The sequence below is a fragment of the Canis lupus genome, chromosome 1 (genome assembly GCF_011100685.1).
Source record: "Canis lupus familiaris isolate Mischka breed German Shepherd chromosome 1, alternate assembly UU_Cfam_GSD_1.0, whole genome shotgun sequence".
Lineage (NCBI taxonomy): Eukaryota > Metazoa > Chordata > Mammalia > Carnivora > Canidae > Canis > Canis lupus.
The window spans coordinates 117,535,479-117,562,001 of NC_049222.1; the positions used below are offsets into that span (position 1 = coordinate 117,535,479).

Sequence of the window (26,523 nt, forward strand, 5' to 3'; positions counted from 1 at the left end):
GGGGGGGGGGGCCACTGGGAAGATACAGGCACAAGCAGGTTTGGTCGTTAAGTTATTTATTCAAACAATCTCGGGAAGGTCCGTGGGTTCCCATCGCCAGGGCAGGTGTGCGTCGGGAGGTCCTAGCCATGGGGACGTTCAGAGGGACGGCGTCGGCCGGTGAAGTGTTGGGTCACGGCTGGAGTAACCAGCTTCTCGGCGCTGTGGGAAGACCACCAGAGCGAGGGTGTGAGCCCCCAAGTGCCCCGAGGCAGCGTGGGGCGCAGGGAGTTACGTGGATCGCGCCCTCTGCCGATGTGAGCCAGGTACCCGGGCAGGAGAACGGAGGGTCCTCACCAGTTGTTGAAGCCCGGAGCCCGGCACGCCTGGAACACGTCGATTAGGCTGGCACCCCGGAGTCGTCCTGGGAGCATCAGGTCGTCGGCTGCAACTCCGTTGTAGTCCCCGCAGGCCGCCCGGAGGCGTCCTCGCAGCGCGGGAGAGGCCCGTAAGGCCACGGCACCCTCGGGCCCCACCAGCACCCGCAGCGTGGGGGGCCGCTCGATGACAACCCGGGAGCCCTCAGCCCAGCGTGCGACCACGCCCGCGCACACTTGGGCTGGGAGCCGCGCGGGTCGCCCGTTCACCTGCAGAGGGGAGGCGGATCAGGGGCGGGGATTAGGGCTTGAGTCCCAGGCTGCGGCTCCGAAGCCGCGGTGAATCCTGCTGCGCGTCTCTATCACAAACGCTCATCCAGGTCTTCGCTAGAGGAATAAGGTCTGGGATTTGCTTTAAAACCCTCCAGCGCGAACAAAGCAAAAAAGAGTGGGAGGAAAAGATGAAAGCAAACATGGCAAAATATTTGTAACTGTAACAGCGTTTCATAACACCCCTCTCTCTTCTCTTTCGATGCTTGAGATTTTCCATAATAAACTCTTTCCTAAAAGGGAGCTTTAGAGAACAAAAAGCCTCTGGAACTTGTCTCATCTCTCTCACCTGTGTCTTCACAGTCTAACAACTGTTTACATATACTGTGTGCCAGGCACTATTCCAAGTAAACAAATATTTGGTTATTTATAAGATAATGTGTGACAGTAGGGATCCCTGGGTGGCGCAGCGGTTTGGCGCCTGCCTTTGGCCCAGGGCGCGATCCTGGAGACCCGGGATCGAATCCCACGTCGGGCTTCCGGTGCATGGAGCCTGCTTCTCCCTCTGCCTGTGTCTCTGCCTCTCTCTCTCTCTCTCTCTGGGTCTCAAATGAATAAATAAATTAAAAAAAAAAAAAAAAGATAATGTGTGACAGTATATTGCAGTATGTGATGCAATAGATATTTTAATATATTGTCACCTAATTTTTATTATTTTCTGTAATTGATATTTATTTTTAAAAATATTTTTAAAGATTTTTTTTAACTATTTATTCAGAGAGAGAGAGAGAGAGGCAGAGGGAAGCAGGCTCCACGCAGGAAGCCCGACGTGGGACTCCATCCCGGGTCTCCAGGATCACACCCCGGGCTGCAGGGGGCGCTAAGCCGCTGCGCCACCGAGGCTGGCCGATATTAAATTATTTAAACTATATTAAATTCTCACTAACACTTTGACAAGGTGTATCGGTACTATATGCCTATATGCCCCTTGCCTTTTACTGATTAGGAAACTGAGACCCGGAGAAGTACCGCAGTTTGCCTAGGTTCACATAGCTGGTAAGTGGCAGAGCCAGTTTTGAACCAAAGGAGTGATTTCATGACCTGTGGTCTTAACCATTCTACTATATGTACTGTCTCTCCATTAATAACATAAAAGTGGCTGCAGGAACAATCGCAGCTTTAAAATTTTAAGTTTATTTACTTTTAAGTAATCTCTACACTCAACGTGGGGCTCAAACTCATGACCCCAAGTTCAAGAGTTTCAAGTTCTTCTGACTGAGCCAGCCAGATGCCCTAAAGACAGCTTCTATTTACTGAACCCTTAGTAGATGCCACACACTTTGCAGGAATCCTCACAGCTACCCTAGGTGGTGAGTACTATTCTTGGCACTTTCTGTGGTTGCGCAAACTGAGGTATAGAGAGGCTGAGTCACTTGCCCATAGTTACCTTAGAAGTTTAGGAGACACACGGAGTCCTTGACCCTTTAACCAAAGGCTCTGGCTTAGCTTACTTGCCAGCTTATGGCAGATATCCCAGTTCTCTTCCTGGATCATCCTCCCACTCTTACATTTAGCCTCCACCACACAGCTGTATTCTGTTTCTCAGCATGGGGTTTCAGGTTCGATTTCCTCTTATAAGCACTAACCATTTGCCCAGATTCCAATTCTGCTGCTCTCCTGCTTCCTTGTTCCTTTGGAGAGCCAGGGGTTCTCCACTTGGGCATCTCTCTCTGCTGGATTTCCAACCTCTCCTTATCTGGCTTCTTCCCATCACACCTAAACATCCCTCAGTTTCTCCCATAACAACATCATAGTGGTAAATCAGTTCTAAGATAGCTCTGCCCTCTGCCTCTTCCTGGCTTATCTCTAGTCTCATCTGTTTGGCAAGGGGAGTTTGTATGTATAACTCATCAAGAGAGGTGTGTATTCCTGGTATTCCTCAAACCTGCAATCCAGGAGCTGCCCCCCTGATGTGATCTTAAGTTACTAACAACCTCCTTAGCCCTAAGCCCAGGGACATTTAGTGGGCTATTTGAAACTCAATAGTTGGGGGTCCTGGGTGGCTCAGTTGGTTAAGTGCTTTCAGCACAGGTCATGATCCCAGGCTCCTGGGACTGAGCCCAGCATAGGGCTTCCTACTCAGTGGGGAGTCTGCTCCCCCCACCCCTCCCTACAGCTCTTGCTCTCTCTCACTCACTTTCTCTCTCAAATCTTAAAAAAATATAATAAACTTAGTAGTTGATTTTTTTAATTAATTAATTTATTTATGATAGTCACAGAGAGAGAGAGAGAGGCAGAGACACAGGCAGAGGGAGAAGCAGGCTCCATGCACCGGGAGCCTGATGTGGGATTCGATCCCAGGTCTCCAGGACCGCGCCCTGGGCCAAAGGCAGGCGCCAAACCGCTACGCCACCCAGGGATCCCAGTAGTTGATTTTTTACCACCATTCCCCAAATATGGTCCCTCCTTTTCTCTGGCCTTGTTCTGCAACACTCCTCCCTGCTCTCTTCCCCAGCCTAACATCAGGTTTCCACTCATTTGTCACCTTCTCCAAAAGCCTTCAGTGGTCTCCTAAACTGAGGGTACCTCCTCTGGGCTTCCACTGTTTACCTGTGCTTCCCCCATTCCAGCCCTGATACCTCTGTCTGGGCTTCCCCTATTAGAGCTCTGATCACTCAGTCAGTAGTTCCCAGGAGTTCAGCAGGACTTGAGTCAGGGTGGAGTCAGTGGGTCCTGGGAAGTCCAGGGTGAGGTTTATGTGGGGTCTAGAGAGTCATGGCACATATAGCCAAATGGAGGTCAATGTGAGATCAGGGTGATGGGAGAGTTCTATGATAAAAGGTTATGGAAGACCAATGAAGGATCAAAAGGCCCCAGGGATCAGCCGGGTTACAAAAGAGTCTTGATAGAATTAAGGAAGTCCCTTACCCATATTTCCTGATTGGTTCCCACAGCTGCACAGCCATCCCTGAAGCCAACAATCACTCGTGGTTTGAGAGCAGTACAGCCAGGACAGGGCAGGAAGTCAACAATGACATGGAACCAGTCGGGATCCTCAGGCCTGGAACCCACCAATGTGGCTAGCTCATAGGCAGAGGACATAACAGGCATGGGTGTGAGCCCACTGAAGCCATCAAAGGTGGTAAAGAGGCCCCCCAGCTCTAGGCGGCATGTAGCACCCTCCCCAGCCTCACAGCACCGCACACCGCCATCCAGAATGCAGCCTGTGCCCTGTGGGCAGGAAAAGGGCTGGCACTGGAGGCCTTGACCACGCAAGCACATACAGCGTTCCTGGCAGCCAGGCAGGACCAGTGCATCCCCCACCTGCAGAGACAGACAGACTCAAAATCAGATTCAAAAAACCATTATGAATATCAACAATCCACAAAACACATGTGTAAAACACATCATGAAATACTAAGTTCCCTAATATATAAAGAGTTCCCAGAAATCAAAAAGAAAAAAACCTGATAAATCTATATAAAAACATGGACAGGGATGCCTGAGTTGGCTCAGTGGTTGAATGTCTGCCTTCACCTCAGAGTATGATCCCAAGGTCCTGGGATTGAGTCCCACATAGGGCTCCCTGCAGAGGGTCTGCTTCTCCTTCTGCCTATGTCTTTGCCTCTCTCTGTATGTCTTTCATGAATAAATAAAATCTTAAAAAACATGGGCAGAGGCTATTCAGAAAGTTAATTTTTAAAAAAGGGATACAAATGTTTCTTAGGCATTTGAAAAGATGCTCAACATCTAATAAGAAAATACAAATAAAAAAATCCATTGAGGTCTTTTTTCCTCTATGAGATAGGCACAAGTAAAAAAGTTTGATGAGTTTCTCCAATTGTCTCTCCAAATATCTATTAACTGTACTTTTGGAATTAGGATCTAATCGAGCTTTGTGTACTTCATTTGACTATTGTGATTTTTTAGTCTCTTTTATTCTAGGACAACCCCCCTGCCTTTCACTGGTGTGTGAAAAGCCTTACGGAGCTCTCTGCAAATTCTGATAAGTGGCTAGTGTCAGTGCTGGTGTGGAGCGGACATGCAATGGCAGATGTATCAGGTCTTATGCCCTGTTCCTCCCGGTGTGGGCATCTCTTCATTTCCAGGGTTGGTCTGGGGTTTATTTTTTTTAATTTTTTATTTATTTATGATAGTCACACACAGAAAGAGAGAGAGAGAGACAGAGACATAGGCAGAGGGAGAAGCAGGCTCCATGCACCAGGAGCCCGATGTGGGATTCGATCCAGGGTCTCCAGGATCGCGCCCTGGGCCAAAGGCAGGCGCCAAACCACTGTGCCACCCAGGGATCCCGGTCTGGGGTTTAAACGTTCATGTTTTTTCCTATCCAGTGGCCCCTAATCTCTAAGACAACTATGTCAGTCATCCTGGAGGTCCTTCCTTTACTTCTGACTGGACTCCAAGAGCTCCAAACCTTGAAGGGAATGCTTTGCCTGCTGAGGGTCCAACCATGGTCTTCTGGTAAAAGCCTCTGCTTTTTTTTTTTTTTTTTTTTAAGATTTATTTATTTCTTCATGATAGACATAAAGAGAGAGACAGAGACAGAGGGAGAAAGAAGCAGGCTCCATGCTGGGAGACCGACGTGGGACTCGATCCCGGGACTCCAGGATCGCGTCCTGGGCCAAAGGCAGGCACCAAACCACTGAGCTACCCAGAGATCCTCAAGCCTCTGCTTTCTTTTGGGAACTAGCCCCACTTTTAGTCTGTGGGGTTTGCTGGATGGTATACCTACCCTCTGGCTTCAACCAGATGGTGTCCTTCTGTGAAATTCTGACCAATGGGATGTGTATGCTACTTGTGGGTTATCCCCTTAAAGAGAGGAGGCCTGACCTCCCTGTCCCCTTTTTTCCTGGCCATTTTGCTTGAATGTAGATGTGGTGGGAAGCAGGTAATCTCAATACGATAGGGGAGGCAGAACCACATGATAGAAGGAGCCTGTGTCCCTGACTTGGAGGAGCCAACCTGGTTATTCTTGGACTGTTCTTGAGAGAGAAATAAGTTTCTATCGAGTTTAAGCCACTGTAATTTTGAGCCTCTGTTAGAGCATTTGGACCCACAGCCTACTTAATAGAGAAAAAGGAAAAAGACAGGGATGAAAGACAGGAAGAAACTTGGGTCTTAGTGATATCATTTAAGTCCCTGGATCCAGCCATGCCTGAAGGCCTCAAATTTAAGCAATTAAAAGTAGATATATCTTTGTTGTATTTAAGATATTTGGCATCATTTACAACTGCAAATGCTGACTGATACAGTGTGGTCCAGGGAACATTTTATGACAAGCTATGGGAAACTCTGCACCCATCCGCCCATGCCTGGGGACCTCTCTTACAGGGATGTAGCGTCCACTGTAAAAGCAGCCACAGCGGTCCTGAGACACACAGTCTCTGCCATCAAAAATGAGTCCAGGGGCACACTCACAACCCTCATAGCACTGGGTAGAACAGTGAGCGGGGCTGGTAGGCTGGACACAGCCCCCATCGCAGGTCCGTGCACAGATGCTGTAGTGGCTTCGGGGTGGACAAGTCAGGGCTGCAGGTGAATGGCAAAGGCCAGTGCTTAGGATTTGAGTTTCCCTCTCCAATCCTGTTGCCTCTTGCCCCAGTCAGGCTAGCTTCCCTTTGGTATTTTCCAATCTTCACTCATTTGCAGTTACAGTTCTCTTTCCCTTGGCTGCCCTTCCCCACATACTCTACTTAACAAATTCCATCTATGTCAGGACTTCTCTGATCCCCATAAGGGGCCTGCAACCTGCCCCAAATGCATTCCAGACCCAGCCAGAGCACTCACGGCAAAGCTTGGGGCCCCTCCAGAGCTTCACAGGGATGCCAGCTTCCTGACAGGCTGCAGTATAGGCTGTGAGGGCATCACAGAGACCCAGGTGCTGGCCATGGGTATGACATATATTTTGCAGACATATCCTGAGGAAAGGCTTAGGGCTGATATGGTCCAGGCAGCGGCCAAAGGGACCATCTGGTGCCTGTAGAAGTCTACACAGTTTGGGGGCATTGTAGATCTGCGGAGGTTGCGTGGGGCAGCTGATGGTAAAGTCAAGATTGGGCTGGGGCAGTGGGCAGGGGTTAGTGATGAGGCCCTTGAACCAAGATCTTTTGTCTAGAGGGGGGTCAAGGGGGCCATCTTTGCCACCAAAGGCCCCACAGATCCCCACCAGCTGGCCGTGGAAGGTGGAAGGCACAGTTAGGTGCACCTGGCTGCCCCAGTCATACATAAGATGTAGTCCGCAGGCTGTGTGTACCACCACATGGCGGCCCTCCAATGTGGCCCAGGCCTTGCCCCCTGGCAGTACCCAGGGCAGCCGGCAGTGTTCACCATCCACCTGTGGAGGAGGAAAGGGATCAGGATCGGGGCTATGAAGGCTGAGCCTGCTCCCATGTCTCCCAGTAACCTGGATATCCCTCCCAGCTGTTCCACAAATGAGCTGTGAGAGTTGGGTGGAGGAACTTTGCCTCTCTGAACTTCAGTTTCTCCGTTTGTAAAATGAGAGGATAAAAGTACCTACTTCATAGGGTCGTTGGGAGAATTAAATGAATGAACAAAAAGTGCTTAGAACAATACTCAGCATAAGATAAGTGCTTATGACCTGCGCCAAGGTCACCCAAATGCCAGTCAACTCATAGACATGTGACTGAGAAAGCTGGTTGGGGTAAGTTTTTGGGTTTTGTTTTTTGTTGTTGTTGTTTGTTTGCTATGCAGCATTAGCTGACTAATACAGTTGCTATAGTTGCTATAAAGATTAAATGAGATCGTACACGTAGTGCTCAGAACAGTGCCAGCATCATAATAAGCACCACATAAATCCCAGGGCCCTTTCTCTGGCTGTATCTTCCCATGAAGTCTCACCACACTGCTTTTTAAGCCTCTCTCTACTATTAGCTGCTGAATCTCACTGCACTCCTGATTTCCCTGCATCTGCTTTGCCTAAGTTTTCACCACAGCCCACCCTATAAGGCCCTAGTGATCGATTAGGCCCCATCACCTTTCTGAGGTCACCATCTCCTCCTCAACCCCTCTCTTACTCGCTCACCTAGCACAAAGCTACACTGACCACCTGTTCCTCCAACACACCAGGCACCATCCCATTTCCCTGACCTTTACATTTTGTGTTCCCTCTGCCTGGTTTACTCCTTCCCAGATATCCACATGGCATATCCACATGGCCTCCTTCAGATCTTGACTCAAATGTTACTTTCTCAGTGGGTTCTTCCTCCTTATTTAAAATTCTAGGGCAGCTCGGGTGGCTCAGCAGTTTAGCGCCGTCTTCAGCCCAGGGCCTGATCCTGGAGACGCGGGATCCAGTCCCACCTCAGGCTCCCTGCGTGGAGCCTGCTTCTCCTCTGCCTGTGTCTCTGCCTTTCACGTTCTCTCTCTGTCTCTCATGAATAGATAAATAAAAATCTTAAAAAAAATTTCTAAACGTCACTATTCTGTTTTTGTATTCTCTCTCTTCCTTGTTTTATTTTTCTTTGTAGTTCTTAAACCCATCATCTGATGTGCCACTTATTGTCCTCATTTATTTACTTACCACCTGTTTCCCTGGGACGAATGTGAGCTCGCCCAGGACCTGCCCACCATCAAATCCTTCAAGGCTTTCCTGGACCTCGGAGAGACCCTCCATACAATTCACCGCAATGATCCCTCCCGAACGACTGATTTTACCCACTCCCGGGTAGGAGGTGAGAACGCGTATCTAACAGCTACGCTTTAGTGGGCCGCTGCTGTGTTCCCGGCAATGCTTCTACCCGGTCACATACTGGCACCATCTCTTAAGGCTCGAGGGACAGACACGCCCATTTTCCATTGGGTGGGGGAAACTGAGGCACTTCCAGGGGAAGAGGCGGGGCCCGGGGGCGCGTACCGTGATGACGCCCACGCGGGAGCGGTCTAGCTGCAGGAGGTGCCCGGAGAGGTTGAGGTGCAGACTGAGCGGCCCGGCCCCGTCGCGGGCCACCACTACGCCGAAGCGACAGGGCCCCCGGCTCGCAGCGCGCGCCAGCACCTGCTCGCAGCGCTCCGGCCGGAAGGGCGCGCGCGGGAGCGGGGGCAGCGGCAGCACGCGGCCGTCGAAGGCGAGCACGTGCGCGGGCCCGGCGAGTGCGCAGGCGCCTCGGCCCTCGGGCAGGCAGCGGCGCTCGCCCCCGCGCAGGCCGCACACCCGCCCGCGCCCGCACGGCCGCGGCGCGCACGTCACCGCGCCCCCCGCGCCGCAGTGGCAGCGGCGAGCGCAGCCGGGCCCCGGGTACCACGCGGCCCCCGGAGCTCGGTAGCGGCCGCCGCGGAAGCAGCCGCACCGGGCCAGGGGCACGCAGGCGGCGCCGCTCAGCACGAAGCCCGCGTCGCACGCGCAGCCCTCACAGCAGCGGCTGCCCCGGGCGCCTCGGCCGGCGCAGCTGTCTCTGCCCGCGCACGTGGCTGGGCAGCACGGGCCGCACAGCTCGTAGTGCGAGTGCGGCGGACACCGCAAAGCTGCGGGGAGAGACAGACAGACAGAGGGACAAAGGGGCAAGCCGGGAGAGAGGAACAGACGGACGGGGCAGCCACACGGCGGGGAGACAACGAGGGACAGAGAATGGGACCCCGAGGTGAGGTAGTGGGGCACAGAGAGGGGGACAGAGAGTGAGACGGGCACCAGCCAGGAGTGTCGTTACTTGGGCTGCAGGCCCTCCACGTCTGACTCCCCTGCAAGCCCCACCCCCTCCTCCTGGCGCCACCCCCCAGGCCTGAACTTCTCCGTTGGGCCTCCCCCGCCCCCGCTCCCCTCCATCCCCTGGGGTCCCAAATTCTAGCTCTTGCCAGCTTCACCCGCTATCCCTGCGAAGTCCCGCGCACTCACGACAGAAGTCAGGCGTCCTCCAGGGGCGCAGGTGCACGCCCAGAGCCTGACAGGCGACAGCGAAGGCGGCCAGGGCTCGGCAGACGATGTGACGAGCGCCGTAGTGGCGGCACGCGTCGTCCAGGCAGTTGTCCATGAACGGGAGCGGGTCCAGCGCGGCGTAGCATGGGCTGAAGGGGCCGTCGGCCGCCGCCAGCAGGCCGCAGTACTCGTCTCCAGCGAATCGAGTGCGCCTGGCCCCGGGGCACGGGCCGGGACAAAGGGGGCCGCAGATTGGACCACAGCCCGGCACTTCTGCCACCTTCCAGGTGTCGGGCACCTGCACGGTGGGGCTGCTCGGGCCCTGTTGGCCACAGAGTCCACACAAGTAGGGTCCGTAGGACCTGGGCAGTGTTACAAGAGCCAGGCTGTCCCAATCGTAGGTCAGTGAGAGGCCGAAGGCCGTGTCTATGCAGAGCTGGCGGCCTTGGTAGTAGGCTCGGAGGCAGCGGCCATGAAAGAAGGGCAGGGATTCCAGAATTCCATCCACCTACAGGGAGGGCATGCAGGTGGGAGAACAGCGGGAGAAGTAGTGGCTGTCAGTAGAAATTCTTGGAAATGTTAATGAAGGATCAGAGAAGGATCAAGGGAAATATTGGTTAACCTGCATAGTCATTAGGAATCAGGGGATCCCTGGGTGGCGCAGCGGTTTGGCGCCTGCCTTTGGCCCAGGGCGCGATCCTGGAGACCCGGGATCGAATCCCACATCCGGCTCCTGGTGCATGGAGCCTGCTTCTCCCTCTGCCTATGTCTCTGCCTCTCTCTCTCTCTCTCTCTGTAACTATCATAAATAAATAAAAATTTAAAAAAAAAAAGGAATCATAAGGGGATTCAGTGACCATCCGTGGAGGGTAAATGGAGTGTCAGTGAAGGATTCATTCCATGGGGGTGGGGAGGTCAACGGTAGAGTGATTAGATAAGAGTCAATGAGGGGTCAGTGGGAGACCAATGAAGGGTAAAAAGAATAACTAGGGAGTCAGTAGAGAGGAATCAGTGAGGGATCAATGGGAGGATCAAGAAGGATAATTGGATGAAGTGGATGGACAAATACAAGGAGTACTGAAGATCAAGAAAATGCTTAGGTGTGGGCAGCCTGGGTGCCGCAGCAGTTTAGCACCGCCTTCAGCCCGGGGAGTGACCCTGGAGACCTGGGATCAAGTCCCGCATCAGGCTTCCTGCATGGAGCCTGTTTCTCCCTCTGCCTGTGTCCCTGCCTCTCTCTCTCTCTCTCTGTGTGTCTCTCATAAATAAAAAAAAAAAAAAAAATGCTTAGGTGGCTTTGGGTGGCAATGGGGAGATTCAGCAGGTGGGGAAATGGGGGTAGAATCAGAAGGTGTGTCAATGAATTTTAATGGGACAGCCTAAGGAAGTCTCAGTGGGTGAGACTAGGAGTCAAAGACAGGCTCACTTGGTTAATAGAAAGCCCTGAGATTCAATGGAGGAGTCAATAGCAATAGGAAGCTCAATGGGAGAATTGGAAGGGCGTGGGAGCTCAATGGGAAGATGCATAGAGACATAAATGACATTAATGGGCCAGTCAGTAGATTAGTAGGAAGATCAACTGATTGCTTGCTCAGTACAGAACTGTGGGGTGTGGGGTGGTCAAGAGGACAGTAAATAGGATTAATGGACAAGTCAACATAACAGTTGTAGGATCAGTTGGGGAGAAGCAATGAATGGGTTCCAGGGATATTCAATGGGGGAGAAAGGAAGGATCAATGGGAACATCAGGGCTGAGGGTGATTAAAAGGAAGCCAACTGAGGACTCAGTGGAGGGTTAATGAGAGGGTAATAGGAGACTCAAAGATAATAGGAGTCTCAAATAGAGAGTCTGTGGGAAGGGGTCAACAGGCAAGTCAATGGGCCACCAGGAAATTGGAGGGCATTCTTGAGGACCAGTCAAGGTCGATAAAAGGTTCATCAGCAGGAAAAGGGGTCACTACACATTACGTGTGGGTAGTGGGGACGGTAAGGAATAGTAGGTTGATCTGGAGCCTTTGAAAACTTACCTGGATGCGGTTGAGATCTTTTGGACTCATGTCCAGCCTCAGGCCACAGGCTAAGAGGGTCAGGGCCTTGGTCCAGCCACGTGGCCGCAGCAGTGGGGTCAAATCCAGGCTGAAGGGCTCAAGGTTGGCATGGGCTGTGCCACAGAGACCCACTAAGCGGTAGACACAGGAGCCAGGGAATTCATAGTGGGTTCCTCCAAATGTATGGAAGTGGAAGTCTCCAGTCGCAATGCAGACCAGTGACTTCTCCAGGACAGTGGGCCTGGGTGGGGGCTGGGCTAACAGGCAATGGTACCAACCACCCGTGGAGGCCTTGCAGTGACCATGGCACTTGTCAGGCCAACACTGGGGAAGCTTGCTCGCCAGGACCCCAAGGGTTGGGCAGTGGCATTGCTGAGTACAGTTATCTGTCCAGAAAGCACGGCCTTGGTGCAGGAAGCAGAAGCAGTGGGCATGGGGCACACACTGGCCCTCTAGCAGCAGGTGGCCAGGTAGGCACTGGCAAGTAGGAGCACAGGGGTGGCTACAGTGCTCTGGGGCTGAGGGGTTGGCACATGTGGCTGGACATGCAGAGCCACATGGAACAAAGTGGGAATTTTCTGGGCACTGGGGGCTGGGGCTGGGGAGGGGTGGGGAAGGTGGAGAAACCAGTGGTGAGGCCACAGAGCTCAAGGCAGGGGCCAAGGTGGCTGTGGGGAGAGAGATCAGGCACCTATGAGTCTTAGGAGTCTGGGTCACCAGTCCTCTCCTTCCCAGGACTTAGGAGTCATGCCCCCAATCTCTGACCCCTCAGACCACAGCCCTAGGCACCTTGCAATCGACAGCCTAGGACTCCATCTGTGATGCCACAGACCTCCTTCATAGGGCAGCTGAAGGGGACACAGGCCACACCCTCCCCTAGTTGGCAGGTACAGGAGGAGGAGCAGTTCTTGAGGAGGAGAGTCTGGCCAGGCTGTGGAGGAAGGAAGGGAGGGTGAAAAGTGAGATAGCATCGAAGGGGAGGTGCAGCCAGAGGTTCTGAGAGGAGACCCATATAGGAAGTGCATGGAAATCAGAGGCAAAGTGGAAGGAAGAGAAGAAAAAATGAAGCTCTCACAAGGACCCAAGAGGATGCTCACAGGGAAGTACTGGCCATTGTGGAAGCAAGAACAGTGGTCCACAGGGACGCAGTCACGCCCGGCCGGGAAGAATCCATCATCACACTCGCAGCCCTCGGCGCAGGGAGTGGGGAGCTGCACCACCTCCTGAACACCAGGACAGGCCGCAGGGCAGGGGTTCACACACAGGCTGTAGTGGCTGTTGGGGGGGCACCGCATGGCTGTGGAGAGGTGGCTTGTCGGACTCGGGCAAGCCAGGAGCGTGTTCTCCGCTTACCCAGCACCAGCAGATTGCAGACCTCCCCCTTCTGGATTAATCACAACAGCAAAAACAACCAGCAGTGACTGAGCAGTGTCTGCATACATGCAGTGTGCTACCTACTTTAATGTATCCTAGATGTGACTAACACGGCTTCCCTGCTCTTTATCTTTTGTGGGGTGTTCCCTCCCGATCCCAGACCCTGCTGAAGGGGTTGACCATTACTCGAACCACCAAATGATTCCACCTCCTATCCTGCTTGTTTGGGTCTGTAGGAACCTGTCGATGGATTCTGGTGGTACATGTCGTTTCTTGCCCTCTCTACCCTTCTAATAATAATAATACCTCCACTTGCTTTTTGGCAACTACCCATCCTTACTTTCAACTTGTAGACTGAGGTGATTTCACATCCAGGTTCCAGGGATGTGTACGGAACCCAGGGCTGGCTAATCAGATCATTCTTCCCTCCTCTGGATCACAATAACTGGACAGGCAAAGCCTGTGGGTAGTGACCCTGGGAGTTTTGCTGGGAAAAGGGTATTACATTTTTGCAAAGGCTTTGATGCTGGTTGAATTGTCAGCCTGAAGTTGCCAAAGCCTTGCTGCTACCACAAGAGGAGAATCTGCTTGAGAATAAAGCTAACAGAGAGAGAGGATGGAAGGGAAGAATGAGATGGATGGTTTGAAAGAGAAAAATGGACAGTTGAAAATTCTTAATCCAGCTAAGCCTGAGGATAGAAATACCCTCAGTCTTTGCAGTTATATGTGCTCCAGATCCTTCATTCTTTCTTCAGTTTGAGCTAGGATTCTGACATTGCCATTAAAAGTCTTGCTTGATACAGTGGCCACATTGTATATCCATGACCAGCTGGTCGGGCCAGAGCTGGATAAATGAGCATGACAGACAGAGGGGGAGGGTCTGTAAGTAAAGAACAATCCTACAGATTCCCTCCAGGATCATTTGAAACTAGAGGCAGAAAGAGGTCAGAGAGAGATAGATACTGACACCACAATGATAAGTCAAGATGGGGCTGAGAGTCCATGAGGATCTGGAGGATACGTGTGGACGGAGAAATTTGAAGTTGATGAGAATTTGTTAAATAAACAAATATTCAGATGCCCGCTACTAAGTCATTTTCTAGGTGTGTGATGCTGGGCAAATTCCTTAGCCATCTATGCCTTGGTTTCCCTCATCCACAAAATGTTCTTGCCTAATGGGGCTGTTGGTAGAATTCAGGGCTTAGCACCGAGCATATACACAGTAAAGTCACCTGTTCTTTTCATGTTATTACTGGAACAATTTTTACATTATTGTTGGGAGACAAATTATAGCATAGGGCATCAGAGAGAGGATGGTGAAACCAGGTGGAAAGGCCAGTTCTGCTCTATGGGCTGTGAGATCTGGAAAATTCTCTGTGCCTCAGTGTCCTCAATTACAGGAGGCAGACAGTGGTGCCTATCTCCTAGAGCAATTCACAGATGGAGTGAGCTGACTTAAAAGCAGGTAAAACAGGTTCTCAGACCCAGCTTAGGTCCACGTCTCCCCCCAGGGCTTGTTAAAACTCCAGAGTTTTTGATTCAGTAAGTCTGGGACAGGGCCAGAGTTTGCATTGTAAACAAGCCCTGAGTACTGCCGATGCTGCTGGTCCAGAGAGAACAATTTTAACACAGCACCTGATATTGAATGAGTGCTTTGTAAATGTTAGCTAAGGGATAAAATCAAATCTGTTTTCCCAACCATAATGTGTGCAGGACTCTGTCCTGTTTGATGCTGGATCTTTAGCGTGGGCCCGACACATAGTAGGTCCTCAACTAACGCGTGTGTTATGAGTGAAGACCAGACCGAGGTGCCCCGCCCCGGGCCCCCCTCACCCCCGGGCCAGCTCTGAAAGCCCTCTGGAGGGGGCACATACGGCAAAAGCTGGGAGCCCTCCAGGGCTGCATATCCGCACCAGCCGTCTGGCAGGCAGCCACGTAGGCTTGCAGGGAGGCACAGAGCGCTTTGCGGTTCCCGCGGGCGCGGCCCACGTCGGCCACGCAGGCCTGGAAGAAGGGCTCGGGCGGCAGGAGCGCGTGGCAGGGCTCCAGGGGGCCGGTGGGCTCCCGCAGGAGGCCGCAAGCGCCCCGCCCCGCTGCGTCTGCGCCCGCGTGCTCCGCGGCCGGTGGACAGCCCGAACCGGGGCAGGGACTTGGTGCGGCGCAGGGCCCCAGGCTCGGCAGCTGCAGGTCATCCGCGGCGTCGCCGTTGAAGTTGCCACAGAGGCCGCGCGTGAGGCCGCGGTAGGCCGCAGGCAGCTGCACGCTCAGGTGGCCGCCGGGCCCGAAAAGCAGGCGCGGGCCCCCCCGCACGGCGAGCACCACCGAGGCGCCCCGCGCGAAGGCGCACACCCGGCCCCTGGTCAGCGCGAAGGGCAGGGAGCGCCGCACGCCGTCCACCTGCGGGCAGGGGTGGGGCAGCCTAGAGTGAGGGGGGAGGTCCGGGTCTGGAGAGAACTGGGGGAAGACTGGGGGGTGGGGGGAGCGGTGAAGCGGCGGTGGGGGGGTGTGCCAAGGGGAAGAGAGGTGGTGTGCCAAAACAGGGGAAGAGTGGACTGGGACTGCTGGGGTGAGATGAGGGGCGTGGGGTGAAGGAGAGGAGTCGAGGGGCGTTGAAGGCAGTGCCTGGGAGTAGGTATCTGGGGAGGTGTGTGGAGACTTGGCAGGGGAAGGAGAGTGAGGGGAAGGAGAGTGGTGAGGTGGGCCTGGAGTCCCGGTAGAGGGGAAACCTCTGGCTCAGGGGCTGGAGAGACACCTGAGAGCATCCACGGACCTGGGGAATGGGAGGCAGCAGAGGTCTGTGGAGCCGGCTAAGAGGAGGGAGGGGATGTGGGGACAGGAGGAGGAGAGAGGGGGAGAGAAAAGAAGGGGGAGACCTGGAGAGGAAAAGCAGTGGTGAGGCAGGGGCACCAGTGAGGGGGTCAGCCAAGAAGGGAGCAGGGGTCAGGGAAGGCTGAGTGGGCCTCTTGGGGAAGAGCTAATGATAGATCCTGAGCAGGAGAGGGCCCACGGAGATCCAGGTAGAGGAGAGAAAGGCAGAGGTGACAATGGGGGTGGGGGGGGTGGGCATGGCGTGGGTAGTGAAGAGAGAGAGGAGGGAAGTGGGAGAGACTGGGAGCTTGAGCCGCATGGAACACGGAGGCGCAGACCCAACTATTGAGAGAGGAATTGAAAGGGGAGGGATCCCTGGGTGGCGCAGCGATTTGGCGCCTGCCTTTGGCCCAGGGCACGATCCTGGAGACCCAGGATCGAATCCCACATCGGGCTCCTGGTGCATGGAGCCTGCTTCTCCCTCTGCCTGTGTCTCTGCCTCTCTCTCTCTCTCTCTCTCTCTCTCTCTCTCTCTCTCTGTGACTATCATAAATAAATAAAAATTAAAAAAAAAAAAAAGAAAGGGGAAGGGGCAGGAGAGGGAGGAAGTGGAGAAGGGAGGAGGAGGAGAGTGGCAATGAGGCTGGGGAGAGAGGAGGGCATCAGGCGGCATCCTAAGGGAACAGAGACTATGAGGCAGCCAGAGGAGGCGGACCCCAGTGCGGGGGCTCACCGTGATGTACCCCTGGTCCTCCAAGGCTAGGCGGAAGCGGTGGCCAAGCACGCGGAGCAGCACGCTGCGGAGTTTGGGCGTCCCTGGGCCTTTCTCCAGCACCACCTCCAAGGGCCACACACCCGGAAGGCGTCGCCTGCTCGTGCCCACCAATGAGTAGGTGCAGGTGCCCCGGAGGTGGAAGGTGGTGCCGTCGAAGGTGCGGTAACAGAGTCCCTCTGAGGCGAGGCAGAAGCCTGGGCCACCTGGGGCTGCGCGGCAGGGTTTGCAGGCCACTCGGCCACCAGGGTGACAGCGGCAGCAGCGGCCAGTGGTGGGGGAAGGGGGCGGCAGCGGCACGCCGGGTTCCAAGTAGCGTCCGGCACTCAGGCAGCCGCACTGAGCCGGGGCCACGCAGATGGCGCCGCTCAGCACAAAGCCTGGGTCGCACACGCAACCCTCTCGGCAGAGCCCGCTGTCGCAGCCAGGTGGTGGCTTCAGCCCTGCGCAAGTGGCTGAGCAACCAGGAGCGCACAGCGCATAGTGGGAGTGTGCGGGGCACAGCGGGCCTGCGGGAACAAGGAATGGAGGATTACTTCAAGGCAGGCATGTGCTGTTGGGAATCTCACGTCCCCCGCCCCCCCAGCCTCTGGGGCTCCGATGTGGCATCTGGGGCCTTGCAGGGGTAAAGCTCTACCTGGGCAGAGCAGCAGGAACCTTCAGATAGCAACAGACCAGGTGGCTAACAGTGGATCTGAGGAATAGCTAATCTGTAAGGCTTGGGATGGGTAAGGGCTTGGGGGCTGGGCTATGAACAGATCGGAGTCCCTGAGAGGTAAGCGCTGAAGGGTTGGACCATAATCAGGGCTGAGAAGATGGAAGGATGAGAGCTGGGGGCTGGCCTTCTGTCAGAGTAGGCCTGACACTTTAGGATGGGCAAAAGAAAGGTTAAGGGTTTGGTGGGGAGTGGAGGGATGGGTGGAGGCTGGTGCAGTGGGAAGTACAGGGTCTCAGGGATACATTATGCAGGGATGAGCTAGCACTCTGGGACGGGTAGCAGCCAAGGAGCTGAGCCTCAGTCAGGAGTGGGGCCAGGTTTCCCAGAGGAGCAAAGATGGAGAGGCTGGACTGAAGCCCTAGGCACTCACTGCACAGAGTCGACTTCCGCCAGGGGAAGACTTCGCCACCCAGCAGCTGGCAAGTTTCACAGTAGAGGCTTAGCATGGGACAGGGTCCAATGCCTAGGCATACATCCACCATGCAATCTTGGACATAGGGGCCTGGTGCCAGCATCTCATGGCACAGCTGGAAGGGACCCAGGGGATCCAAGAGGATGTCACAGATGTTGGCAAAGTGGGCTGGGGTGCTGGTGGTTAGCAGGGTGACACAGGATGGTGGCAGTGGCGGCATCTTGTCAGCAGCATTCAGGCACCCAGTCGGGGAACCCACCAGATAGCTATGGCCGAAGGCCCAAGCCAATGCATCCTCAGGCAGCTTGGTGCCCAGCACAATTCCAGGCACCTGGAGGTCATCCATGGGATCCCCATTGTAGTCACCACACAGCCCCATCACATGGCCCATATATGCTGCTGGAAGATCCAGTACCACTCGGATCCCAGGGGCATAGGTCACACGCAAGCCAAATGGGCAGCTGACCACAGTGTCCCAGCCACGGCGAAAGATGAGCATACTGCTGTTCATAGCCTGGAATGGTAGATTCTCCCAGTCTCCATTCACCTGTGTGAAGAGGGTATGTCAGGCTGGGGCTCTAGGCTCAGTATCAGTACCAAGGATGCCTATGGCTCTAGGTAAGAGCAGGGCCTCCAGAAGACCTTGTTGAGGGACGAAGGGTCTGTCTACAATGACCTGAAAGTGCGCTTGGGATGCTGTCCATGGTGCTGATACTTTTTCCAACAAATACTTGGTGAGAACTGTCAATGGGGGTCGAGGGATGTGTGATGGGCATTAAGAAGGGCATGTGATGTAATGAGCACTGGATGTTATATACAACTGATGAATCACCGAACTTCTTTTTTTTTTTTTTAAAAGAATCCACGGTTAAGTGGACCCTACATGTTTCTTTTTCTTTTAAATGATTTTATTTATTTATTCATGATAGACATAGAGAGAGAGAGAAGCAGAGACACAGGCAGAGGGAGGAGCAGGCTCCACGTAGGGAGCCCGATGTGGGACTCGATCCCAGGACTCCAGGATCACACCCTGGGCGGAAGGCAGGTGCTTAAACCGCTGAGCCACCCAGGCTGCCCCCGAACTTCTTTTTCAGATTTTATTTATTTATTCATGAGAGACACACACACAGAGAGAGAGAGAGACAGGCAGAGGGAGAAGCAGGTTCCATGCAGGGAGCCTGACGTGGAACTTGATCCCGGGTCCCCAGGATCAGCCCTGAAAAACCAAAGGCGGTGCTAACCGCTGAGCCACCGGGGCTGCCCCACCGAACTCTACTTCTAATAAACTAATAATACACTGTATGTTAGTTAATCGAACTTAAATGCAATAAAATAAAAAATAAAATAAAAGACTTAGAAAAGCAAAAATATACCATGTTGGTGGACTGGCAAACTCAATAGTCTCCCCACTTTGAGTTATAGATTCAATGCAATCCTCTCAAAAGAAAAAAATTGTAATTCAGTAACAAATTAAAAATATTGCCAAGGCAAACTTCTGATGTAAAATAACTGACAGTGTCTGGGTCCTGTCCTCTGGTCAGTGAATACTCGTCCCCACAGTCCCATAGGTACTCTCCCAGTGTCTCTTCCCAGACTTTTCTACCTTGTTGAGAAAATTTGCCACATTGAAGCAGTGTCAGAGTCACTGGGGACTCTGAATTATGTTTCACAAAGGAGGTAGTTGAGGTCATATATTTTTTTGACCATTTGCAGAGACAGCATAACAGACCTTGGAGCCAAAATGCCAAGGTTTAAATATCGGCTCTGCTGTGTGACCTTGGGCAAATGGCCTCACCTCTCTGAGTCACAGTTTCCTCATCTGGAAAATGGCAATGCCAATTTTCCAGATGAGGACTCTTGTGCAATATGCGTGATGATATTGGCACCTAATGAGTGCCTTCCATGTAGCCTTTCCAACAGCACTACAAGCTCTTTTCCTTTGCCACAAGAAGCTATGGTGGAGTGAGTAAGGGGCTTCTGGACTTAGGGTTTCATCATAATGAGTTAAGGATTGAGTTCTAATTTGGAGGTTAGCTTTAGGGGGTTAAAGTTAAGTGGCTGGGTCAGAGATCAGGCAGCAAGAGGAAGGAGGTAGGAGCCTTGGGTTGAGGGTCCAGTATCATAGACAAAAACTCAAGGAAGGACCCTAGAGTGAGGTTAGGGGAATCTTGGGATCAGGATTGGGAATCTTGAGGTGAGGAGGTGAGGACTCTGGGTCAGAGGTCATAAGGTGGGATCCCTGGGTGCATGTGTGGGTAGGGGTGGGATGTTCTCACCAGGACACGACCGGGTTCCTTGGGGTCCAACCTCAGGTGACATCCAGACATGTGCACTTCAAGGCTACTCGGGACGCCATCAGGACCAGTGCCCAGGAGCACACGGAAGTCAGTGAGCTCCTGCGGCACCAGTGCTGGAGAAGGAAGGCCGCTCAGCAGGTACATGCAAGAGCCAGGGAAGCGAAAACGGCGCCCGTCGAAGGTGATGTAGTGGCCTCCTCCGGCCACCACGCACGTGGCCACGCTCAAGGGCAAACATGTGCGCAGGCCATGTGACAGAACACAGCGCTTGCCTGGCCTGCAATCAGCTTCAGTGCAGATCACGCTCCCTCCTGAGGCTGGGCAGAGGCAGCGGCGGGTGCAGCCCACGCCCTCCCATAAAGTCTCACCCGGTGCCAGCAGGCGTCCCTGGTGTGTGCAGCCACAGCCACCAGGACCTGGGTGCCGCAGGACGCAGGCTGGGCCGCTGTGAACATAGCCAGCATCACAGGCACAGGTTTCCCCACAGGGCAGTGGGCACGGTGCTCCCAACGGACCCAGGCATGTCTCTGGGCAGGAGGAGCCACATGGCTCATAGTGGCTGTTTTGGGGGCACTCGATGGCTGGGGGCAGGGGGAGAGGAAGGTGGAGGAGAGACAGTGTTCACATCAGGACCTCCCAGTCTGGTTTCAGAGACTAAATATTCAGCAACCCCTGGAAGGGAGACCTCCTCACCCTCAGCTTCCAAGAGTCATCCCCAGGATCCCTAGATGGAGGCTTTCCAGCAATTTCCATCTCACAGAGTAAAGAAGTTTCTATCATCAGAAGCCAGAAGTCCCCTTTCCACAATATAAAAGTCTGCCCTGGGACACAGACCCTGAAGGGCTTGTCACCTAGAGGACTTTTCCATCCACCAAATCCAGAAATCCTGACTTTTAGAATTAACTAATTCTGGACCCCAGGGCCTGGAAGCCTTCACCCTAGGCCCTAAAGGCCTAAGTGAGGTATGTGTTCCAGCTCCTAGAAACCAGAAATCCATCCTACCCCTAAGGTGGAATGTCTCCATCCCCAGACCCAAGGAACCCCATCTCTGGGTACTCTGCAGCCCCACCCAAGGGACCCTGCATGCTTGCCCCAAGAATCAATTCTAGCATCAAGGAGTGCCACTCCCTGAGTCCCAGAATCCCCTTCCCCAGTAGCCCATAGCCTTTTCTATCTAAGGCTCACTCACGGCAGCCAGTCTGGAATCTCCAGGAGTCCATGCTGACACCCAGGCGCTGACATGTACGCGCGTAGACCCGGAGGGTCAAGCAAAGCGCGGCTCGGTAGTTGGCAAAGGGGCAGATCCAAGCCCTGCAGCTGGTCTCGAAGGGCGCAGGCAGCAGCACGTTGTGGCAGGGGCTAAACGGCCCGTTCAGAGCAGCCAGGACGGCGCAGGGCCCCGGGGTCGCTGGTGGGGACGCTGGCTGGGCGCAGGGAGCCGCCCAGACGGCGTGGCACGGGGCACCGGGCGGCTGCAGGGCCCAAGAGCGCAGGAAGGCGCGCGGGTCGGGACCGTCCACGTCGTCTGCCGGGTCCCGGTTGAAGTTGCCGCACAGGCCCGCCACACGCGCCCGGTAGCCGTCGCTCACTTGCAGAGACAGCGCGTGCTGCCAGTCGTACACTAGGCGCAGCGCGGGCGGCTCCTGCTCCAGCCCTACCTCTGCCCACAGTTCGGAGCTGCGGAAATACAACCGCAGCCTCCCGTCCTGCAGCGTCGCCGGCAGCCGAAGCCGCTGCTGGTTCACCTGCAGGGGGGACCCAAGAGCAGGAGTCACCAGAAAGGGTGCGTTCCTGAGCATTTGAGGAGGGATGGAGGATGGAAGCTGAAGGGGTTGGATTTGGGGATAGGAGGGAGTGGGGGCTTTGGGGCTGTAAGGTGGGAATGAGTTAACATAGGAAAAGCACCTAGAATAGAGTCCACCTTATGGTTCATGTGAGGAGGGTTTGCTATGCTTATTGTCCCCTAACACTGACATCTGGAACCTCCAAATTCTGTGAGTTTTGAGCATATCCTAGGACCACATGCAGTTACTGGCATGTCTGAAATTTCTTCTCAGGGAATGTTCTCCACAGGCATTGTTCTGGTTGGAAGGTCACTCTGTGGACTAACCAGGAGTCTATTTATTTATTTATTTATTTATTTATTTATTTATTTATTTATTTATTTATCCAGGAGTCTTATATCTAATACCCAGATGCAACCTCATGCAAAATTCAGAAGACTTCCCTCAGGAGGGATCCCTGGGTGGCGCAGCGGTTTGGCGCCTGCCTTGGCCCAGGGCGCGATCCTGGAGACCCAGGATCGAATCCCACGTCAGGCTCCCGGTGCATGGAGCCTGCTTCTGTCTCTGCCTCTCTCTCTCTCTCTCTCTGTGACTATCATAAATAAATAAAAATTTTAAAAATTTTTTAAAAATCCTTGACTTAAAAATATTAAAAAAAAAAAAGACTTCCCTCAGGAATCTAGGTAAGTAAGTCTACTGAGGAGTCTCCAGTTACTTAATAGGAGAGCCTTCAGCTAGGACCCCAGTGTCTTATCCCCAATTACCAAGAGCCTCCACCAAGAGCTTCTAGATCATATATCTCCATGATTTCCATTTTTCTGCCTCCACCCACCAAGGTTACCAACCCACTTTTACTCTCATTCACCATCTTTACCCTGGTCCAACCATCATCTCCTGCCTGGACAATTGCAGCAACCTCCTCATTGGTCTCCTGGTGCATCCTTCACAAGCCCCATAGTCTGTTCCCCACACAGCGGCCGCAGGGATCCTGTTAACACTCATGTGATATTTCATCCCTCCTCTGCACACAATCTTTCCTTGGCTTCCACCTCATACAGAATAAAAGACAAAGTTGTTGCAAGAGCCCATATGGTGATACACAATGTGATCCCCATGGTCTCTCCTTCTCCTCTGTATCAGAATCTTTCCACTTCAGCCTGGGTTTCTTGATGTTCCTCTAAAGTGACTGTCAGATTCCCACCTTAGGCATTGGCTGTTCTGCTGCCTGGAATGTTCTTCTCTCAGATGTACACATGGCTCTCTCCCTCGCCTCCTTTAAAACTTGGCTCAAAAAAAATTTTGTTCAAGTTTCATCTTCTCAGAGAGATCCTCTTACTTAAAGCTATACTCTCAGACATCTGTATTTTAAAAGATTTTATTTATTTATTCAAGAGAAAGGGGGCGGAGAGAGAGATAGAAAGAGAGAGAGAGAGGCAGAGACACAGGCAGAGGGAGAAGCAGGCGCCATGCAGGGAGCCTAACATGGGACTCGATCCCAGGTCTCCAGGATTTTGCCCTGGGCTGAGAGTGGTGCTAAACTGCTGAGCCACCCAGGCTGCCCTACTCTCAGACATCTTGATGCCACTTTCCTTTTTTTTTTTTTTTTTTTTTAAGATTTTATTTATTTACTTATGAGAGACACAGAGAAAGAGGCAGAGACATAAGCAGAGGGAGAAGCAGGCTCCCCATGGGGAGCCTGATGTGGGGCTTGATCCCAGTATCCCAGGATCACAACCTGAGCCAAAGGCAGACACTCAACCACTGAGCCACTGAGGTGCTCCCCCAATGCCACTTTCTTGATCCATTTTTTTCCTCCTTAGCATGTATCACCTTCAAACACACTACATAATAATTTGTATTTATTGCTGATCTCTCTCCACTAGAGCATAAGTACCATGAAAACAAGGATTTTGTCTGTCTCTGTCATTGATGTGTCCTCAGGGCCTTAAGCAAGATCTGGTATATACTAATAAAACATTTCTTTTTTTTTTTTTAATTTATTCATGATAGGGCAGCCCCCAGTTTAGGCCCAGTTTAGGGCCGCCTGCAGCCTGGGGTATGGTCCTGGAGACCCGGGATCAAGTCCTCCCGTGTCAGGTTTCCTGCATGGAGCCTGCTTGTGTCGCTCTCTGCCTGTGTCTCTGCCTCTCTCCCTCTCGCTCTCTCTCTCTCTCTCTCTCTGTCTCTACAAATAAATAAATAAAAATCTTTAAAAAAATAAAAAATAAAAAAATAAAATTTATTCATGATAGACATAGAGAGGGAGAGAGAGGTAGAGACACAAGCAGAGGGAGAAGCAGGCTCCATGCCAGGAGCCTGATGCAGAACTTCAGGATGGCACCCTGGGCCAAAGGCAGGCACTAAACCACTGAGCCACCGAGGGATCCCCAATAAAACATTTCTTAATCAATGAAGAAACTCAGGAGTGGTGGGTCCTTGGAAGAAAGGGGTTCATTTGATAAGAGTATAAATCTGGAGCCCTGAGAATTTAAAGGTGCTATGGGTTGGGGTGCTGTTGCTGGGGAGCCATAAGAGCACTTGGAAGACTCGATGACTCCACAGTGGCAGGGTGAGCTCCCAAGAGGTGTGTGGAGGGGAGTATGGGGCATCATGGGCTTATTCATCAGGTCCTAGCATCTTATACTTCTGAGCTTTCTATATATTAGCCTATTTGATCCTCACTCCAGTCTGATGAGTTCAATCTTTTCATCAACCTGATTTCACAGATGAAGACACTAAGACCAAGAGAGTGTAAATAATTTGCCTAAGGTCACACAGATCACAGGTGGTCAACTTAGGATCTGAACTCAGGCCATCAGGTTCTGGAGTCCATTGTCTTTCCATAGTGGTGCTGAGGAGTGTGTTAGTATATCCATAACCTCATAGGTTTGCTCCCTCTAGCAACTCTGATTAAACATATTCTAGTCCCTACAACCTTCCAGAGTAATGCATCCAAAACTTCCCCGAGGAGAAATTTTTGACATACTAGTGGCTGCACGTGGTCCTAGGATAAGTCCAAAGCTTGCAGAATTTAGAGGTTCTAGTTGTCAGTGTTAGGGGACAATAAACATGGCAAACACTCCTCAGATGACACTTAGCATGATGAGATGGACTCTGTTCCAAGTGCTTTCTACACTGTTAACTCATTCCCACTGCACAGGAAGCTGTTAGCATAGGTGCTAGAGACCCATAATCCCCTATCCGCAATCCCCAAATGCAAAAGTGGTCTGAAGACTAAGATGTTTTGTGTATTTGACGTTAAAACATAACTGGCAGGGCACCTGGGTGGCTCAGTCGGTTAAGTACCTGCCTTCGGCTCAAGTCATGATCCCAGGGTCCTGGGATTGAGCCCCTCATTGGGGGTCTCTGCTCAGCAGGGAACCTGCTTCTCCCTCTCCTGCTCCCCCTGCTTGCGCTCTCTCTCTGTCAAATAAATAAATAAAATCTTAAAAAAAAAAAAGAACATAATTGGCAGCAAAAGCTGACCTGAACTCATGGTATGGCTACTTATCGTCTTAGTTTATCCTACTTAGTGTGAATAGTCAGACATTTCACTGCAGAGGTATTAATGTCTATAATTGTGTAACACCTATTGGGATTTATTGGGATTATTATATAATATATAGCATTTGCATGATATGACTACTTGAAATTCCAAAATCTGAAATGTACCTGACCCCAAGCATTCTGGATAAGGGATTGTGGACTTATATAATTGCCTCCACTGTAGAGTTGACAAAAATGAGGGACAGAGAAGGATACAGTTTCCCAGGATTCCATACAAAATGATTCTTACCTGGACAAAGCCAAACTCATGCTTGAGAGCAGTGATGGTGACTCCAAAGATGCGCATTGTGACAAAGTGCATAGGCTGCCTCTCTCCAGAGCAGGCAATCCATAGCTGGAAGGCAGGAAGGCCACCAGGGAGGGCCTGGGGGCAATGGCTCAGAATGTAGGTACAGCCCCCAGGCACAGGGAAAGAGTAGCCATCAAAAGTGTAGATGTATGGTAGCCCGGAAGCCCAGCAGGTACCTCCTGTGATGCTCCCCTGACCCTTAGTAGGGACCTCCTCTGTCTCTGATTTGGCCTCAGACACCATTTTGGAGTCAGACACAGTTTCAAATTCTTGCTTTGCCATGGTAGTCACAGCCTCCAAGCCTGGTTCAGTCACTGCCACCACCTGGAGCCCCAGCTTGACCACTGAGATGGTTTCTGACCTAGCGTTAGACACGGTCTTGGGTTCAGATTCAGGTTCAGCTATGGGTACTGTCAGGGTGAAAGATGCAGGTGCTGGTTCAGACACGACCAGGGTTTCAGGAATTGGTTCTTTTACAGCCAGAGGTTCAGATTCTGGTTTAATCAAAACCATAGATTCAGGCTGATGTTCATTTATGGCCACAGTTACAAGCCCTGGTTCTGCTTCAGGTGTGCTCTCTGATCCTGGTTTGGTCATTGCCATGGTTTTAGAGCTGAAGATGGATGCTGTTTTGGAGTCCTTGAGAGAGATTGTCTTGGGACTGAACATGATCTCGGTGGCCTGGGTGCTGGCTACACACTCAGGTTTGTGCTTCACAAGGTGACACATGGTCCCATTGGAACATGCATGGTCTTTACAGGATCCTGGGAGCTGGAGTAGCATCATCAGGGAAGACTCTAGCAGGGGATAGGATTCTGTGGAAGGGTTCCAATCTTCCTTAGTCAGAATATCTGGAGATGAGATGAGATGAAATGATGCAACAGAACTGGATCCTAGAATTTGGTCTCAGCCCTTTCCTGCCTCCAAGCCCTAGGCCT

At 52.5% G+C, this 26,523-nt stretch overlaps 2 protein-coding genes across 2 annotated transcripts; both read right to left on the bottom strand.

Annotated features, from left to right (window-relative positions):
* Positions 1-39: 39 nt before the first annotated feature.
* On the bottom strand, positions 40-9,426 carry LOC102155044 (IgGFc-binding protein-like). The gene is made up of 7 exons (XM_038525562.1): positions 9,402-9,426; positions 8,521-9,128; positions 6,435-6,981; positions 5,977-6,176; positions 3,555-3,950; positions 337-626; positions 40-201 (listed from the first exon to the last, which is right to left on the bottom strand). Exons 1-7 carry the CDS (start codon positions 9,424-9,426, stop codon positions 123-125), a joined length of 2,145 nt encoding a protein of 714 aa, XP_038381490.1. The 3' UTR covers positions 40-122.
* On the bottom strand, positions 9,371-26,430 carry LOC102155339 (IgGFc-binding protein-like). Its single transcript, XM_038525563.1, has 10 exons — positions 25,526-26,430; positions 21,135-21,690; positions 19,925-20,526; positions 17,607-18,195; positions 16,480-17,027; positions 14,813-15,335; positions 12,662-12,861; positions 12,354-12,495; positions 11,544-12,232; positions 9,371-10,024 (listed from the first exon to the last, which is right to left on the bottom strand). The coding sequence occupies exons 1-10, from the start codon at positions 26,369-26,371 to the stop codon at positions 9,461-9,463; spliced, it is 5,259 nt and encodes a 1,752-aa protein (XP_038381491.1). The 5' UTR covers positions 26,372-26,430; the 3' UTR covers positions 9,371-9,460.
* Between the last annotated feature and the right edge of the window lie 93 nt (positions 26,431-26,523).

Excerpts from the sequence above, each read along its gene's own strand:
- LOC102155339 (XM_038525563.1), bottom strand. The coding sequence starts at position 26,371 with ATGATGCTACTCCAGCTCCCAGGATCCTGTAAAGACCATGCATGTTCC. Across the intron at positions 20,527-21,134 it reads GAGATTCCAGACTGGCTGCC|CCATCGAGTGCCCCCAAAAC; the intron begins GTGAGTGAGCCT and ends CCCTGCCCCCAG. Across the intron at positions 10,025-11,543 it reads AAGATCTCAACCGCATCCAG|GTGGATGGAATTCTGGAATC; the intron begins GTAAGTTTTCAA and ends CCCTCCCTGTAG.
- LOC102155044 (XM_038525562.1), bottom strand. The coding sequence starts at position 9,426 with ATGGAGGGGAGCGGGGGCGGGGGAG. Across the intron at positions 6,982-8,520 it reads CCCGCGTGGGCGTCATCACG|GTGGATGGTGAACACTGCCG; the intron begins GTACGCGCCCCC and ends CCTCCTCCACAG. Across the intron at positions 202-336 it reads GCTCCGGGCTTCAACAACTG|CGCCGAGAAGCTGGTTACTC; the intron begins GTGAGGACCCTC and ends GTCTTCCCACAG.